This window comes from Micromesistius poutassou (genome assembly GCF_964030765.1).
Source record: "Micromesistius poutassou genome assembly, chromosome: 20".
NCBI classification, from domain to species: domain Eukaryota; kingdom Metazoa; phylum Chordata; class Actinopteri; order Gadiformes; family Gadidae; genus Micromesistius; species Micromesistius poutassou.
Window position 1 is genome coordinate 8,287,384 of NC_140290.1, and position 20,384 is coordinate 8,307,767.

The window sequence follows — 20,384 nt, forward strand, 5'->3', positions numbered from 1 at the left end:
TGGTACATAGCACATCAGTGGGTCCAGACTACTAGAACCATTGTGCACAGCTTCCTGTGTTCATGCAGGCTGCCTGCAGGGGTTACAGTTCCCTAGCATGTTTCACAGATTAATCTGTATATATATAACCTAATGCTGTGTTATGTATATCAACTCAATACTCCTTTCATTGCCCTTAGCCAATTCTATCTGAACCCTAGAAGAAGCCTTTAAAAGAAGGAGATTGAAATGTAACAATCAATTACCGTATCCTGAAATAAACTGGTTGAAGAAACAGAGAGAGGGGGAAAGATAAAGATAGAGAGCAACGGTAAGTGTATACACACTTATAGAGCGCTATAAGGGGGCTGGGTAGTGTACTTGGCTACAGCAGTGTACATGGTTACATAAGGCAGCACCAGCAGTGTATTGGGGAAGGAGTGGACAGTGATCTGGAACAGACAGGACAAGTGTGGACAGTGATGTAGTAGTGCATTAGAATATAACCCATCACTAACACACACACACACACACGCTCAAGACATACACACACAGAAATAACCAATTGCTTATACACACACACGCACACACATTCCAAACATTACACACAACGCATCCCTTAATTAAACACGCACACACATATTTATGCACACACACATTCCAAACATTACACACAATCACTCCTTGCTTAAACACACACCCACACACACAATCCAAACATTACACAGAATAACCCCCTGGCTTACACACACACACTCCAAACAAATAAACCTGTCACTTACACACACATTCTAACATTTGCCTGCATGCATACAATCATGCATATGTATACACACGCAAACAAGTTATCCGTCATAGCTTATCTCTTGTATTCTCCTTCTTACACACACACACACACAGATTGTGTAAACACTGTGTGATGGGCCGCAAACCTAATTAGAACAACTACCTGGCACAGTTTTCACTCTGCCATTGCTTGTCTCTATTCCTTCCTATCTCCCCCATCCCCGGAGGAGGGAGAGGGTACTGAGAGGGTTGGAGAGAGAGGAAGAGAGGATACAAAGAGGAGAAGACAATCTAAAAACCTGTAAGCCCAGACCAGCCTGTTGAATTCTTTATTTTGTTTTCCCCCAAAAATCTGTAGTTTTCTTCTCCCTTGATAATGTTGTTCACAAACAGTGATCAAGGACTTATATAACCGATACAGACATGCAGCTCGTGTCTGTCTTGCATTATGCATCAGTGTCTGTGTTCTATGTTTCCATGTTGTGTTGTTTTGCACGTATGTGAGCGAGTCCCATGTGAGTCTGGAGTGTGCGTATGCGTGAGTGCGTGCGCCCGTTTGTTTACATGAGTATGTGCATTCGAGTGCGTCATCTGTCAACATAAATCCCACTCCGACGTCTCTACTCAACTCAGAGCAAACCCCCCAAAAACAAACCAACTGCCATGGGGCCGTGTGTACTATGCACATAACACTCACTGTTGGTTATCCTCATCTGCCTCCTTTTGCCCCTCTGTGGATACGCATACGCCAGACTGTTTTACACACAACCAGCCTCTACAATCGCTGGAGCTATAGTGAATGATGGGAACCATATTGCCAAACAGAGGGTCGCATACAGCTAACTCTGGAAGAGAATCAAACAGCGTTCTGCATAAGTGATCCCAGAACGCTAGCTAGCAGAACTCGTAGCGTTAATTGTTTAATCGGCTGGTGCCGCGTTCAGCAACACACTACTCCGCAGTAGAGACTTAGAATGTAGTTCAGTGGAGCTGGGGTTTAGCTTCGTATGGGGAAATCAATGACAGCATGGCATGAAATAGTGGCAGGGTTGAATCCACTGAACCACAATACTGTATAGATTTAAAATTCGTTCCTGAATGATGTTTCTTTGAATTTACTCTGGATTACAGGAAGACCGAGCTTCTTAAGTGCCTTCCTCAGGTTAGAGAGGAAAGTGAGTAGACTGCACAATGATGCAGCACACAGGGACCTGTTAAGGTAGGTTAGCCAACTAGACCACGTCGATTTACTTTACAGGTCAGGCTATGGTCTAACTTTAACATTTTATACTTTTATTCTCACCATTTAAAATGCTAAGAAATGCAGAGTAAGGCCCTCAGGAACATGTGTATTCATAGCCTGACATCGCCAGACCAATTCACAAATGCGTATTTGTCTAGAATCGCTGTCCATTTTCAATGTCCGAGAGCCGACCAAAACGCCTCTGGACACCATTGGATAGAGCTACAGCGAATCATAGCAGCGAAACGTGTGACACATCAGTGTCAGCCATATTGGTTGCTTATGAAAAGGCCTCAACAGTGCTCCCATAGAGAGCTCTTCTGTACAGATGTATCACAAGTGACTTAAATCACTTGTATCACAAGTGATTTATTGTCCCTTTGTTGCTTAACAAATACTGCGTACACACAGTGTGTGTGTCACATGCTGACGTTAATAAAATTGACTATCAATACTATCAGTGAAGTTAACTATTATCTGGGATCAGTTCAATCTCTGCCCCAGCTCGGTTACCATCGGCTCCCATAGATGTCATTCAGGCCCGCTTCACCCCTCAGACTCTAATACTGCTGCTACCCCCTGAGATCTAGATTACAGCATCTGGCTGTCTGATCTATGGCTCTCTCTCTCGCTTGAGGGCTATCACCATATCTCATTGGCTCTCTCCCTCTCTCACACTTTCTCTCTCTCATGCTCGCTCTCTGTCACTCTATCCCTGATTCAACGTCTAGTCCCCCCCCCCACTCCCTCGCACATGCCTGCCCCCCTGTCGTTATTTCTTTCCCTTCATCACCCATTTCCAAATGTTTTTCTTCTCCTCCTCACGGTTCGTATCACTCCATCTCTGTCCCTCTCGCTCTCTCTCTCTATTGATCATGCTGCAGACTCCCCTCCCCCCCTGCATCCATCGCCACTCAGCATCACTGTGGATCTTGCTATGCCTTGCACAAAATAACTGTCTTTCTAGATCCTTCCTTACTCAACACCCGCCCTTCCCTCCTCCTCCTCCTCCTCCTCCTCCTCCTCCTCTCGCCTCCTCCTCTTCGCCTCCTCCTCTCCGCCTCCTCTCCTCTGGTCGTGACCATGATTCATAGTGTGTGGCTGGACCCATGTAGCTTGCAGCCATCTGTGACCTGACACCTGGTTCATTATGGGATGTAATGAAGACGGGGATGATACAGAGAGGAACCAGGTAACGCACACCTTAAAGCTGAGCAGATAATGAGCTTGTCTTAAGAGGGATGAGGCCCTGCCAAACACACCTGTTGAGACAAGTAGAGAGAGAGAGAGAGAGAGAGAGAGAGAGAGCCTTCTCTGAAATAAAACACCTATATCTCGGATGCTGCACATTTTCAGCAGAATAAAACCCACATCTATTCCCTGAAGGTCCACATCCGATTGCTTTCTTTTTATGTCCAAGCCCGTAATAACGATAAAAAAAAATTAAGAACACATCCGCCATACAGTCCATAATTGTAATAATAAAACCCTGCTGGTCCCTATAGAGATCAAGCCGTGACCTTGTCTTGACCCCGGCCTTTTATCTGTTCTATCTGCCCCCATCAGAGGCAATTAATCCCAACAATGGCTTCAAAGGGGAGGCAACCCTGTCCTGCTGGGGGCCCTCCTCTTTACCTCCCCCCCCACCCCCGCTGTTTACATGCAGAGGAGATAGCGTTTACATGCCTTTGATTGGGCTAATTAACACACTTGTTTCTCAGTGGCGGAGACGGTGAGGCACGGCACGGCTTCCCCCAGACACGTAGCGCACAGGAGGCCCCCGGGGGAACAATGACAAAGGTTTCCTTTTTACTAAAAACAGCGCATGGTAAATAATAGAGAGATACTCTGGCTTTGTTGTGGATCGTCGCGATCAGTTCATTCCGATAACGACCCCGACGTTATTACCTTGGGATGCGGGGAGTTGATTTTTTTAGTCATCAGATTTAATCGGCCAAGTGTTCTAAACCTACAGGGAATTTGACTGTTTTTTAATTCACTCTCAATGAACTCAAACAGAATAGACATACAGCTACAACAAGGCTAAACACACACACATTTAACTACAGTGTACAGGACCTTATAAAAAGTCATTTTCTCGGTACATTTACAACGAAAACCCACGTGCAAATGAAGCCAGGCACTTAACTGCCGCAAAGATGCCGTTTTTCAAATCACACAAATTGGACGGAAGCTGGAGTCAAAGTCAAAGTCTGTATTTCATTTCTCCGCCCGCATCGCGATATTCATGAGCTTCAATGTGGGATGATTAACGTTTGTCTGGTACGGTGACGGTATGGGAGCCCGTTGAGCCGAGCGTACTCATACAGGCCAGAGGAAAGTCATTAAAGCAGCACAAAGGGGTAATCGCATATGCTGTGGGTTGATTTACATGCAATTAAAGTTTCATGGCAAGTCAGAGAGGGGAGGGACAGGGAGGGGGGAGGGGAGGGGAGAAGAGGAGAGGAGGGGGGGAGAAGAGAGACGGGAGAGACGTGTGGAGGAGAAGAGGGGAGAGGCAAGAACAAAAAGGAGGAGTGAACGAGAGAAAATGAGGGAAGAGAATTAAATGAGAGGAGAGAGATAGGGGTAGCAAAGAGGATAAAGATAGAGGGTCTATAGAGGAGAGAGGTGAGGACAAGGGAGGAAAGGAGAGCAGTGATCAGGAGAGGGTGAAGGAGAGAGGTGTAGGGTTGTAGAGTAGAGTTTGTGGGGTAAAGACATGAAAGTGCACCCATCTCTCTGTCAGGTGCCTGCTGTTTCCCCTCAGTCACACATTCAGAGAGAGAGAGAGAGAGAGAGAGAGAGAGAGAGAGAGAGAGAGCGCAAGTGCATTTTATGAGCCCTTTGCAATCGATAATAGCATCCATTTATTTAGGAAATGGACAACGGTCATTTGAACACACATAATAATAATGGGACTGTGACTACTCTGCCACGCTTCCTGTTTGGGTTCTGCGACACTCAGTTTGTATTCCTTCCGCCATTCATTCTGCATTATGCATTGATGTGTTTTAATCCACTCCATGTTTGTATACAGCTGTTGCTGTTGGCAGACAAACATTGGCCCCTCGCCGGGCCTTTGTGGGCTGTTGTGGTTGTGGCACTGGTTACATAACGTCACGGTTGGAGGATCAGTGATTGTAGCCGCCGGGGCGACGCTGTTGTCGTCCGACGGCGCTGCATTCACCAAGACGCTAATGTGTTGTAACACTAACAAAATAATGCTGCACCTAGCACCCCCTGTGTGTGTGTGTGTGTGTGTGTGTGTGTGTGTGTGTGTGTGTGTGTGTCTTTCCTGATCATTAAAGACCAGACAGACAGAGAGACACAGTGGTCCACCCAGGCTGGGTGGAAAGTAAGGAAAGTTCAATTACATACCTCATATGATAAAAGATGGAGGGCGGGGCTGGGAAGAAATAAATAAATAAATAAATAAATAAAGTGAGGGAGGGAGGAAGAGAGAGAGTAGGGGTGGAGGTAGGAGAGAGGATGGTGTGCAGTAATAATGAAAGCAATAAAATCTAGTCTCGATCATGTCCCTTAAATCAAACACACACACACACACACACACACACACACACACACACACACAGCAATATAAAGTTATAAAGAAAATCTGTATTTGTCGGTTATGTTATGCTTGCATGTGTGCGTGCGCGTGTACGTGTGCGGCCGTGCGTGTGGGAACTCTGTATTCTCCACTGAGCTGCCAGCGTCATAGTGAGTCATGACATACCATCACCCACATCATCACGCTATACATCTCCAGGGGCTGGACAGTTGTATCTCGAGTGTGTGTGTGTGTGTGTGTTGCACAATAAATACCTATTCTGCAAAACAAAAAGTGATAAGGGCACACATGAACGCCATACCTTTGTGTTTCTCAAATGTTTTTTCTTGTATATTAATTTTTAAGTATATTAATATTAAAGACAGTACACAGTGTGTTCAGCAGAACTTGGACACAGTGTATGCTATAGATGCGACTTATAGATATACAACACGCACACACACACACACACACACACACACAAATCTTTGACATCCATTTTGTGCGATTGCATGACCTTCAGTCTTTTGTCTTCGTGACAGATTTTGTAGTTTGCTGTGTAGAAACTTGCGAAAACACCCTTCCTCGCTTGCACCCACACACGATAACTCACCACATAGCCTTGTGGTTGTACTCCAACTCACACTCTGTGCCTACACCCCTCCCACCACCCACCCCCACCCCCTACACACACACACACACACACACACACACACACACACACACACACACACACACACACACACACTCATACAAACACGACCGAGTTTCAAACAGGATGTATTTTACGGCACATCAAACACACAAAGATAACCATAAGTGTAAACAAACAACTCATGCACGATATTTCCACCTAGTCAGGCCCACTTTTCAAATCCAATGTCCAATACCTGATACATGCAGGCCTATTGTATTTACAGCATTGTGTCACATGACGAAGCTATCCACATCGTCATAATAGTATCTCAAATAAAACGTGACACATCTCAACACCGACACACATGCGCGCACACACAAATAATTAACCATATCGATCCATATGGCCAGGCTTTATATTGATTAGTTAACATCAATCCAGCAACAACAATTAAATAATAATAATAATATTTAAAAAAAAACAGCTAGAAACACAAATGTGGACTCACGAGAGTTTCTCTGGCTCCCGTCCGTTGAACCTCCAGAAGAAGACATCCCGGCAGCGGGCTAATCGAGCCGGTCCGGCCGTCGTCCAGAGAAACGCTACAAGTACAGCACGACTCACAGGACAACACGCTCACTACATCTGCCCACCACGCATCCTCACTCTTCCTTTCAAGTCGGCTCACATGCTCACACCTCTTTCACTCATACGGGCAGACGACGACGACAACAACCGCAGCACGGGGGGGACGCAAGAACGCACGCCGTCGCCGATTTAAACACGTAGGAGCGTTAGCTTTAGCGATGCGGGTTTAGCCGTTGATGCTGCGAGCAATGAGGTGGTTTTCCCGCGTGTTGTTGTTGCCACTCGAGTCGGTGCAGGATGAGAGCGCGAGGGAAGCGGGGGACTGGGGGGCAGAGGAGCTCGAGCGACTGGCAGCAACTGATCGAGCCGGGGTGTGTGCGTCTGCGTGTGTGGTGGCGGGGTTATGACTGGATGAGCGGGAGAGAGAGAGAGAAAGGGGGGGTGGGGGGTGAAAAGGACTGGTGTGAGATGAATGATGGTGATTGAGGCAGCGCGTGTCTCGGGGGACCAAAAGGCGGAGGATAAAAGAAAAAGGAGGCAGAGGAAGAGGACAATAAAGTGTTCCTGTCATCCTGTAATGTGATGAAAGTCTGTGGTCGAATCTGTTCTCACATTTATCACGGGTTGACATCTGCGGCAGTCGAGTCAGCAAATTGTGTTTGTTTATTTATTTATTATTATTATTTTTTACGTAACACATTTATCAGTACTGATAAGTCCACGTCCTTGTGTGCACATGCAAACGAACGCACACACACTCTCAGCAATACACACACACACCCTTCACAAAACCGGTACTCCTTCTCTCTGGGGAGTCTTATGATGATGAAACACACACACACTCAAACACACACACTAACCCCCCCTCCCTCACCCCAACACAAACACACACACACACACACACACACTCTGTGTCCTCTCTTGTCTCTGATGACACACAGCACTTGTGTGACGCATGGCTTGGGAGCATAACAACACATCATCAATAGCATTAGCAATCAGCAGTGACCAGTAGGACCACACAGTGGGGAGTCCTGGGTGAGGTATGGCTGAAGACCACAGAGAGAGAAGTGGTAGGGTTCTACAGGACAACGGCTGGGTTTAAGGGTGAACCTCTCACAGGTGGGGACGTCACACCAGAAACAAAATGAGTATTAATTGAGCTGAAAACCCATCTCTAACTGTTGCGCTTTCCCATTGGTGCGACCCTCTTCGTGGTGGATACAGCATCCACGTTTGGGGAATTCTTCTCGGCAAAAAAATCGAATCAGGCTAATTAAAGACATTTTTAGTGTGTGTGAGTATGGTATAAGTGAGTATGGTCTTTTCGTCATAAAAACCAGTCATGGTTGCAAAATGGGAAAAGCTAATAAAAGAGAAGGTTAGACAGTGGCTTGCTTCCAACCCCCCCCCCCCCCCCCCCCCCCCCCTCTCTTAATATCCCTTTGGCCCTGACCCATGTTGGCCATTGACTACCGATAGCACCTGGGAGCAGCCTCTCATGCTAATGCTAGCCAGCCGGTGCACATCATCACCCGCATCCTCCCATAGCCAGACAGGAAATTAATGTCTAATTAGCCATGGGACCGCCGGACGGTTCCTTGGAGCATGACGCAGGCTATGGCTAGTCCGGCTAGCTTTGCGCGAGTTTGTAAAACACATTTAGAAGAATTGAGATTCATGGCATTGCTTTCGTTCCAGGGCATCGGGTTGAGTGGCACTTTTGGTGTCCAATCAGATGGCGGTGATCACACTAGCCCTCATGGGAATGTGTAAACGGATACCGGATCCTTGTGGTGGATACATCAGAGGTGTACTACTACGACTACGACTACAACGTGCACACAATGATATGAATCACCTCTGCTGTGTCTGAGAGTTATCAGGGAGGAGTGGAGTTAATTTCCCTAGAGACACCCCCTCCCTCCCATTCATGATTGCTAATTTGCCAGCAGGAGACAGAGGGAAGAGTTCAAGAACATTTTGGAGCATTAATTGTGCCACGTAAGGGCATAGGTTTATGACCCTGGGCGCCTGCACTCTGCACTCTTTGTGTGTGTAATTGGTCCTTTGAGGCCAAGGCAAATAAATATTGATGAGGTCATACATTTAGTGTAACTATAGTTGCGCAGAAAAAAGGGAATGTTCTTTTTTATTTGGGCTTGATTGTGAGATATTAGGCCTTTGTATGATCACACTCACAGATTCAGTTGTTGACAAACTGAGGTTTAGGATTTAGGACACCAACAGGCTCTTTCCAGGAAGGACTCCAATTCATCCTGTTAAGCCGAATGATTCAGGACAGATGCAAAATAGTTGTTTACACAATATGATTCTATTTATTTAGTTGGGGTCCATTTGGCGAACAAACATGAACCGAAACTCACTCTCTGTGTGCAGCGGCCTTCAGGAGACTAATGGGGGCCAAAGCTAAATGTCAAATGTAAAAAGAAATTAAAGGAGAAACAAGTGAAGGAATCCAATAGCCCTCTTAGAGTACTACTAGATTGGATATGGATTATTGACGTCTGCGAGAGTGGAAGTTGGCTAAAGTGAAACCGCACTAAACCATTCTGCCCCGCCATCTCTTTTCCCTTCTGTCTCTGTTTCTCTCCCCCTCCCTTAAAAACACATTTTGAATGTTTAATCATTATTATTCCGTGTTGACATTCTCAGATAAAAAAATCCCTGATTAGTCTGGATGTTTGATGATCCACTATAGCAAACCATTTATCTTTTTAAAAAGACTCATAGACGTCCTGTGTATATGAACTGACAGCCTAAAGATTTATAGTCATGAGAAAACTACTACTAATCACCTAGTGTGTAGTAGAGTGAGGTGATGTTGAGTGGGTAAAGACTATTTTTGTTGAAGCAGATTCACAAAAGGTTAATGTTGGAATCACAAACATTTCACGAACTAGAAATAGGGTCACGGGCAAAAAAAGGTTGGGAACCACTTTCAACATAATACATCTTATTTGAAGATGTATTAGTGTTCGTTAATGCTGCTGCAATAACAGAAACCGGTGCAACGTAATTAAAACTAGCAGCGATGCGGTTGCCATGGCAACTAACATTTAGTGACCCATTGAAGAGTAGGTGTGACTTTATCGCACATATTTTACTCACTGAATCAGACTGAATCATGACATTGCCTGTCTTTTCTTTAGCTGCATATTTCAGGGACTAGTCATCTCAATGCATTTACCACTATATTCCTCTTCTTATTCCTTTTCTTTATATTCCACTATGTGCTTGCTTTGTTGGGTTTAATTGACCACCTGAGTCAGGTATTGATTTCAACTCTTCTGATATTTACTCTGAATACATTTGAAATTAGGTTGTGCTAAAACTCTAACCTGACACTTATGACAGAACAATCTGGTAATCCTCAGGAACTGTTTGGATAGGGGAAGGCACTTTCAAAAAACACTTAGCAGATGATTGGATGAACCGTCTGTCTGTAAGGTATCATATAGATCAGGCTGTTCCTCATAGGACACTGATTGGTCCGAACCACTGGTAGTTTGGGCACAAACTCATAACTTGAAGCCTGGCATGATGGATTCTATCAGGATGGTAATTTCGTGGTTCCAGCTGCCTCACATAGTTAGTAAAATAACTCTAACCGGATAAAGTTTGATCAAGATTGTTTAACATCGTTTTTTTTTTATAACAAAAGGAAATGATGTGAGTCATATTCCTTTGACTTAGACATTCTGCTGCCATTGATTTTTATTTTATATCAACTCACACAACAACAATAACAAAACAGTGACAAAAAAAGCAAAATCATCAGCAATGACATCATTACCATCACCATCCCCATCACTATCATCATCATCATCATCATCATCATCATCATCCTCAGTGGCATCACTATCATAATCTCCAACATCACCTTCACCTTCATCCCCAGCCAGGTGTCATGTCCGCCTACTTCTCCCCAGATGGCACTCCTTGACATCTTCAAGCTACTGACTCCTGTACTAAATGGTCGGGTTTGTGTTCCCTTCATTCCTTCAAACCCTTGCTGGATAATTGCGTAGCAGCTCCACTGTGTGTGTGTGTGTGTGTGTGTGTGTGTGTGTGTGTGTGTGTGTGTGTGTGTGCATGTGTGTGCGTGTGCGTGTGTGTGTGTGTTGGTGGTGTCGAAAGCGATGAACACGATAATCGTAATTACTATGCCTCAGACATTTCATACCCACAGTTTGAGGGAGCCCGAGTATTCTATACAAAATGGCTAACTTGGGACATAATAAAAAAGCAACACAGCCGTAGCACAGCTGTTTCGCTATCCAGATGGCAACATCCACTTATTGAAATTTAATCACAGGCAGTGGTTGGCAGGTTGTGTCATAATAGTGGATATTACATTCGCTGGGTTCGTTATTTGTCACTGCAAACCAAACCAAAATGTCTAATAGTTGTAATGGTCCCAGTTCCCTGTGGTCTATCACCTTGTAAACCAGAGTAGTTGTTGAAGAGCGAGTACAAAAGTTGTGGATGCTAGTAACACTATGTAGGCCTATGTACTTTATGGCACTCACTCCAAGAAGAGGCATCCTTCTACCTTCCTTCTCTGGGTTTCTTCCTTGATAATTAAGGGATGTTTTCCTTGCCCTTTGGGGGACTATGTTAGGGTTAGTGCCAAACAATGTGGCCTGTGAAGCCATTTGGGAGAGTGACTGTGATTAAAGACTATACAACTATATTTGACATGAACATTTGAGAGATGGATGAGCAAGTTGTATTAACCCTTTGCTTATTCCTTAACTATTACCTTAAACGCAAACATCTCACTCCTCTTCTCCACTTGATTTTAAAGTTCTCTCTCTCTGGTCCTCACTCTGTCCAGTGCCTTTCAATGTCTAGATAGAGAACTTAATCTTTATTGTTTTAAACTGAAATGACATGAAGGCTAACCTCACACTGAATATGGGAAGTGGTTGCCAGGCAACTCAAGGCTTTGGGCGCTTCTCTTTATCACATTAAACAGTTTACTACCTGCATCCCAGGATCACGGCACCCACCTTAGTACCGCCACACAGTAATGCCTGTGAATTCAAATGGGAATAATGATCTGGCCTCACACTTAAGACATCCTTGAGGGAAATCAAGGGAACTCTGTGTTGATGTAACTACATCCAATGGGGGGCAGTGTAGTAGTAGTAGTAGCATGTTGTGTTTTCATATAGAACCAAACCACCCACTTGCTGGAATCTCAGCCCAGTGCATCACCACGGCAACCACTCTAAAAAGTAATACTGCTGCTATGGTTCTGTTTCCCGAGAGTGTCTCTGAGGAAGGAGTGCCGAGAGAGACTGATGCATAACATATCTGCCATCTGAGGAGTCCCAGCTGAATCGTCATCTGCACCGATGACTACCAGTAGATGCCTTGTGTCAAAATACTGTGTTCTGCGTGTAAAGACAGGTGTGTGTGTGTGTGTGTGTGTGTGTGTGTGTGTGTGTGTGTGTGTGTAAACAGGTGGAGCAATGGAATCATGTGCACGCATGATGGACAATGTTAAATTGTCCGTTCCCAGGTCTCTCTCTCTCTCTCTCTCTCTCTCTCTCTCTCTCTCTCTCTCTCTCTCTCTCATATGGGTGGGGTAAGGGGTCATCATGACTGTTGCAGTAATACAATAAGACATGTTGTTGCACAAGACCAGAAGCTCACAGCTCCTCCATCACAGTTAGTCTGTCTCACCTGTCAAAGTAACCTGTCAGATAGGCATAGGCAAAGAAATGAAAAATTAAAGAAACACCAGGCGGTAGTGTAAATGTACCCCCTTAAAATTGCTTCATACCTGGATGGATTGGATTTTGCATTTGTTTTTCTTTCTTCGTTTTATCTTCAAAAGCTTCTGATTCTGTCACTATTGACTGGTCCCCTCAGTTATGCTGACAATAGACAAAATCCTCTTGAGAAGATTTCTGTGAGGCAAAGTGTTATGACAGCTGCTCACAAAACCCCATTTGTTTAGTCTTGTAGCTGTAGGCCTATCTGTAAATCGAGTAATCCCTAGTGTTTTTTAAGGCGTTTAATTTCTAGCTAGCTAAACCAACTGAAATGTGGTTCTGAACATCCCTTGTCCTGTTAACTTTGTTGTTTATGTTTTCCCCCCACATCCCTCGGAAGAGGAACTAACAACTCACTGAGTTGTAGGCCTATTTGTGGTATTATAATTAGTTTACAATAATTTACAATTAAAATTAATTGTAAATACTACGACTCTACAATACTTGTAATTAGTGGGTGTAGCGAAGCACTAAATACATTGAGCTGGGGGAGAAGGCAACTCAACCGGAGCAGTAAATCTTGTTATCATATGTATTTATGACCAGAAAATAATATTCTGCTGTGATGTTTTTGCCAGGAATGTCTAACCCTGAGAACGGGATTAATCAAAAGTGGACAAAAATTGCCTTAGTTATCCCTTTGGTTGATGTACTTTGCCAAGCATTAATACAGAATAATAATTAATACAGAAATCATAATGCAGTTGTTTCATTTAACTCTGTGGTAAAACACTGAATGACCCTAGCCTGGAAATCCAGTCCCACATCTAGAAAGCTGTAGGGTCTGGCAATGAAAATGGCCCAACTCAAGGGGCGGCCCCAAGCATGCATTTGAAAATATCACTGCAATCAGAAGAATACAAGGGGTGACGTATCCAGACCAGGGGAGCTAATGGTGTGTTCCAGATGCTTCGGACACCAGCCTTCCAAGTTGCACTTGTGATGTAATTTACTGTCTCGTAGCACTTATAGCGTTCCCGTTCGTCTGTGTGATCGTGTCATGTCATTGGCTAGTTATTGTTATTGTTAGCTAAATTAGCCTCTTTAGCAAACCAGCTCGAAAACGGACAACACAACTTTACATTGTATTGCACGCACAGCAAGACCATGCAATGCATAAATTGGTGACCGGAATAAAGAAGAAATGTAATCAAATGTGTATTAAAGAGCATTTAAAATTGACATTAAAATGACCAACGTGGTAGAAATACAAAGAAAATAAATCTCTTCACGGGCGCAGCCATTTTTGTTGAGAGCGTCATCACTGAGCTCGGTCTACTCTCAGAATTCCGAGGGGGGCGACCAAAAGGGGGCGTGCCTCAGAGAAATGCCGCAAGAAAGCTGGGAGATTTCCCCACTTGAAACTTGGAAGGCTGGTATCCGAGGCATCTGGAACACACCATCACCAATAGATAAGACTTGCCGTATCCGATTGGTAAAACAGCAACGCTTTTGGCCCGCCTATATCAGATACACCGATGTGATTGGTTAATGGGAGAGGGGCATCGGGGAGGGATTATATTGCTTGTTCCCAGAGTGACTTGCTGAGCAAATTCAAATTGTGCTCTCGCGAGAACTCTGGATTTCCAGGGTACAATAATCTAAGCACAAATATACAGTATAACTGGCCTCGGTCTACTTCTCGCGACCACACAATGTCTAATACAGTAAGCAGAAACAGTTTCTGTATCTGTCAAAGTCAAAAAGTCAAAGTCAGCTTTATTGTAAATTACAAAATATGTGCAAGACAAACAGAGGAATCAAAATTTTGTTTATGCATGTACAAAAACTTACATCCCTTTATCACTAGTAAGCTTGATTACTGCAATGGTCTCCATACAGGTCTCCCAAAAAAACCTCAACTTCAACGATCAACCTCTCTTCGTCCATCCTAGGCGTTCTCGTCATAGGTAGGTACTGTTCTTGAAAACATTGAAATCTGCGCGAGATCTTTTTTTAAATTTGAGAATGTTGTGTCATTGTATAGGCTACTAAAAGTAGACATTAAATCAACAGAACAAAAAAAATACATGGTTTTATTGTTTTATTCGTATTCATTGTTTTATTCGTATTCATCACATGTTATCTGTTGTACAGTATCAGATAATAGGCCTACACTTCATAACCGAGACGCTTCAGAAACGCTTGAAAATAGAAGTGAAGCGTAAGTTAAGCTTTGGTCGGCCGTGAGATGGGCGTAAAACGCTGCCGGTGTAAATCAGTGCACTAGTTTTAATGAATTCTATCTCTAGCTGAAGTCGGACGTTTGACGGCCGACTAAAAACACGTCTAAAACGGCGGCAATGTAAATTGGCCTTCAGGCAACTACAGCTTCAGAATGCTGCTGCTAGAGTTCTAACGAAGACCAAAAAATTTGAACGTATTACACCAATTCTTAAATCGTTACATTGGCTCCCTGTATGTCAATTCTCTGTAAGAGAATTGATTTTAAAATGATGTTGCTAACCTATAAATCCCTACATGGTTTAGGGCCAAAATATTTAACTGATATGCTTCCACTACATTAGCCTTCTAGACCACTAAGGTCTTCTGAGACCAACATGTTAATTATCCCCAGAGTCAACACGAAACAAGGGAAAGCAGGATTTAGGTACTATGAAACAAATAGCTGGAATAAACTCCCTGAGTTTATTAAACTCCACTCTGACAGCTTTTCAAACTAAACTGAAGACTTTTATGTTTGCTTTAGCTTTCTGCTAAATCTTAAATCTACAATGCTTTTTTAACTTGCTATCTATTTTTATTTTATTACTTAATGCTTTTTTTATTTTAATCTTTTTATTTTCTATTTTTCTATCTATTTTACAATTTTTTTTCTTTTACTTTACTTTTACTTTATATGTGAAGCACTTTGAGTCTGCCATGTGTATGAAAAGTGCTATATAAATAAAGTTGCCTTGCCTTGCTTTGCTGCCTTGTCAGCTGCTGTGTATAATTAACAGTTATTCGCCGAAGGCTTAGTGATTCACGGAGCCTGAGGTGAATAATTGTTTTAGTATATACTACACGTGAACACTCCAAAAATAAAGTAGATAACACTTTTTGCTGGGATTTATTTGTTTTTATTAGCGTGACGACGCGATGAAAACAATATCCTGAGTTTGAGATCTCAATCTCGGGATATTGCGCAATATCCCGAGATAGCAAACCAATCAAATTGCGCCATCTTAGGAGGTTCATGTAGACTGGGTAGCCCCGCCCATTCTGCCAGCAATTTGAGTTTGCTCTGCAGAATGGTCTTTCTAGTTTTGATACGTTTTTGCGGGAGCCAATCACCAAGCTGGCTTTTCCCCCTGGCACGCTATTGGCTGGTTTAACACAATGACAACAGGGAAGCGACAGCAAGCAGCCAATTGCGTACACAGTCAATTTAACTCCGCCCGTTGATCACACCTCTTGTGCTGAAGAAAATGACAGCAGACCAACGTGCAATCTACGATTGGGCTTGGTCTGGCAATAGCCAGGCTAAGGTTCACGTGTAGTATATAGACCTCTGAAGAATAATGGTGCTATCCATTTGTATGGTACGATATCAAGCTCCCACTGGGGCTTCTGATGAGTACACTGAGTCACGAAAGATTCCTGTGACGCTCGACAAACGAAGATGGCTGTGCCCGTAGTTAATAAAGTTGAGATGAATTTTCTTTCTCTTTGTTCCATGTTGGTGTCTTTAATATCGATGTACACTGCTCTTACACACTTGATCTGACATTGCTGCTTTAATCAGGTCACCAATGTATGCATTGCACGGTCTTGCTGTGCGTGCAATACAATGTAAAGATTTGTTTTCGAGCTGGTTTGCTAAAGAGCCTAATGTTGCTAACAACAATGACTAGCCTGCTACTACTGCTGCCACCTCCAGGCGTCCATTATTCTCCCACTCGTCGCACATAAAAGACTACTGGAACACTTTTAAGGTGGGAAGAGGCAGGACGTTAGGTCACATTCTCTCTGAGCAGGTCGGCGTACCAGCACAAAAGGCCAAATGGATAGCAGCATAAGTCCCGCCTCTGAGGCTGCCGCTTCGCAAATCTTTTTTTCGTAGGATGGTAGGGGCACGCCTTTTTCGCCTCTGATTGGTTAGAAGGGCGCTTCTCCGATTGGTTATGGCACAGGGCAGGCTGTTGGGTAGTCTACCACCAACAGAAGTAAACTGTGGTGTATTTTCTACCATTGACTGACTGCGGCTTCATTCATCTGTGGTAGCCTTTGTACTACACACTTTTCCGTCTAGTTTTGACTGGGTTTTTGGATTGTCGGTGCTGTTAAAGTAGCATTAATAATCGTTTACTACTTTGACGGCACCGACAATCCAAAAACTAAATTAGATGGAAAATGTGTGTAGTTCAAAACGTGACGCAGCTTTTACTTCAACGCCACCTACAGAGTTTGTTATGTACAATCATTAAAAAAAAAAAGAAACATGTTATTTCCCATAGACATTTGACCGAGGGAACCGGGAGCCTCAGAGGCGGGACATATTCTTTGTCCCATTTCTCCCCCCTTAAAATTTCCACTTGGTTTGGACTGCCCTCAACAGTAAATCTTCCACTTCGTTTTAAGCCTGCATCGGATCTCACTACGTTTTGAGGGTTGATTATAAGGGCAAAATAGCACTCCCCCTTGCTCCCTACAATAATGGGACACCCTACCCCTACACGAGAACGCGCAAAATCTAGGGTTAGGGCAAAAATCTAGGGTTAGGGGAGGTATTAGGACGGGGTTCTTTTCCCTCCTCATTCTGTTTGCGCTCCACTGGTGCTTCTGGTTCTCTGGTCTCATGTCTTTCATATAGGCTATGTGTAGCCCCAACGGTTTGCAAAGACCTCTTCGTCACAGAGACCCACTTGTGGAATGTTTTAAACACATTTATAACTAACTGTGCTTAGGCCCTAAGCACAGTTAGTTATACATGTGTTTAAAACATTTTACAACGGTCATTCCTTGAAATACCCGATATTTCAGGGAATGACCGTTGTAAAACGTTTCCTACTGTAAGCAATGGGCCTGACTACTTTGGCTTTTATAAAGAATGTAACAAGTATGGGCCTATTGGGAAAAAATACAATTCAGACGAGTTAAACTTTCTAGCCGAGCTTATTTGATGATCTAAAGTAGTTGCGCTGAGATTGGGAGTATGGTTAATGTGTGCCGATGGCGCCATCTTGTGGCCAGATGCTATATGATCTTGGTCGCGCAAAAGATTGTAGGCTACATGATGAAGGAAAAATGTATAGAACAAATAAAAGAGAAGCAAACGATACAGGGATGACTAAATTGATGGTCAAATTCAAATAATTGAACCCGAACTATTTAAAAAAGGTGCATATTCCACAGCATCAAGTAGAAGATGCTTGGTCAACTTTGCCCTGATGATGGCAGCAACATGTCTATTCTCCTCGCCTCTTCATCTATAGGAAAGAGCTCAGGCGATGACAGCATAACATGATGAACTATTCAGATAAAGTACTGTTAAATTAATGCACAATTGAACAGTGTTGGCATATTGAGGTGGCCCCGCCTCCACTAAATAATTAAAATGATTTTTTTTAATCGGTTTAATTGATCTTTCAGCTTTTAAGGTTAAATGTCTTCACAAATAACGGAAACTGTGTTGACTTGCCCATGGTCAGATTGAAATGTTTAGATTGGCTATACATTTTTTTGTTGTTGCAGTGAATGGATGAACAGCATGCATGCAAACCTATATGAATCTATAAGGTCATACTGCCCTTTACTTACCATACAATACAATGCAGAAGACCCATATTAATTTTCTGCCTATTTCTCAACACATCGCCTAAAACGCTAGTGCAATTTCAACTTTTGAACAATATGAACTATTGTCAAATATTAATTAAACAATCTCAACTCACTCACTCACCTACTCAAATCATATCATGTGAGATACAACGCAACACAATTTGTATTAAGTTCTCAAACCGAAGCCGAAGTCTCAAAAAGGCTGTTCAGTGTGGTGAACTACCGTCCACACCCACACACTAACCTGTTACCTGACCACACTCCATCATGAAGGCCCAAACGGAATCAAAGCAAAGTATAAAAGAATCCAAGTAGTTCATGCGTTAGCTTGAGTATCTACCTATCTACACGTTTCTCCTGTCACTGGGAGGATTAAATGGAAGAAAAAACATTTGTCAAAAACAAAGCCAAGGTATGTCGGGCATATGTGCCTGTATACTTATTTTTTTTGGCAGAATAGGTATTTATTGTGCAACACACCACACACAAAGATACACACGCTCGAAATACAGATGTCCAGCCCCTGGAGTTGAATAGTGTGACAATGTGGGTGATGGTATGTCATGACTAAATATGATGCTGGCAGCTCAGTGGAGAATACAGTGTTTGCACATGCAGGGCCGTGCACGTACACACATGCACGCATAACACACAAACAAATAACCAAATAACCAACTTTATATTGTTGTGTGTGTGTAGGATTTATGGAACATGATCTGGACTAGCCGTATTGCTCTCATTATATATTACTCTCTCTCGCTCTCTTTAAGGGGTGGCTCAGAGGCCCAACCCACCAGTGCCCTAACCATGCAGGCAGTATGCCTTGTAGCGATCCAGGTTCGATACCCACCTGTTGTCCTAGACTACATGTCCTTCCCTCTCTTCCCTGACCCGCTTTCCTGTCTTTCTTGACTGTCCTGTCCATAAAGGCACATAAAATGCCCAGATAAATGAATAAAAAGAGAAAGTAATAATGTGTTAACTTGAGGCAATCTTAGGCTCATACAGAACTATAACACATCACTGCTACAACAGACAGAGAAGCTGTCGGCACATCTGTTTTGGACTCATTGACTCTGTGGCCCCCTGCTGGTTATTCTGTGTTATGGTCCAACATATGTCAATTTTTTGTTGTGCATCTGACCTGCCTTATTCTGTTTCCCGCCTTTCTTCCTGCTCACCGGTTCCTCATTGTGTGGTAACTACTCATATTTCTACCCTGTGTTGTTAGTGCTACCGTGTCTTACGTTTGTTCTCATCTCGCCTAGTCAGTTATCTCCGCCCTGTTTTCCGCCTGCCTGCCTGTCTGTTTATGGATTGACCTGCTGTTTGGACCTTTTTGCCTGCCCCTGGACTTATCTTCTGACATTGACCTGGCTCTTCTTTGTTCGTTTTTCCCCCTGTTTTTGTCAACAGCGGCCTTGTGCCCTTTTTGCATGTTTTTGCATTTCCTCCTGTGAAGCAGGCACATTTTGTTATTGTTTGAGCTGATGCCTTGCTCTGCTTAAAATAAATTTTTGGAACTTTATTCTGCTTCTGGGTCCAGATTTCACACACACACACACACACACACACACACACACACACACACACACACACCTGACATGGCATGATCACCAGTATCACTAGACAGCAAACACTGACTCTACGTTGTGAATGAACCCTGACCTATTGCTACCCCCCAGACTAACCCAGCCTGTCCTCCAACCTAAACGACCATAGCTAATTTGTAAAGGTCAGGGGGTCGGCAACCCTGTTGCTCCTCCTCCCCCTCTGCAGTTGCTTGTGTTATGTTGGAAATAAATAATGGCTATTTTTTATGACTATATTATTTTAGAGATCAAGGTCATACCGTGAAGATTAGTCACCTGCAGGTGGCTAATCTTGAGATTCTGACCCCCAGTAAGCTAACCATCTCATCTCATCTCATCTCATCGTCATCCGCTTATCCGGGGTCAGGTCGCGGGGGCAGCAGCTCAAGCAGGGGGCCCCAGACTTCCGTTTCCC

At 43.6% G+C, this 20,384-nt stretch overlaps 2 protein-coding genes across 2 annotated transcripts in view; one reads left to right on the plus strand and one right to left on the minus strand.

Moving 5' to 3' along the window:
- dtnbp1b (dystrobrevin binding protein 1b) overlaps positions 1 to 7,159 on the minus strand; it is a 31,034-nt gene extending 23,875 nt beyond the window's left edge. The window contains exon 1 of the mRNA XM_084485023.1: positions 6,707 to 7,159. Within this exon, the coding sequence (XP_084341149.1) occupies positions 6,707 to 6,752 (46 nt within the window). The 5' untranslated portion in view covers positions 6,753 to 7,159. The remainder of the gene's footprint in view (positions 1 to 6,706) is intronic.
- LOC311365475 (NXPE family member 3-like) overlaps positions 1 to 20,384 on the plus strand; it is a 42,273-nt gene that overhangs the window by 7,470 nt on the left and 14,419 nt on the right. The window lies entirely within an intron of this gene.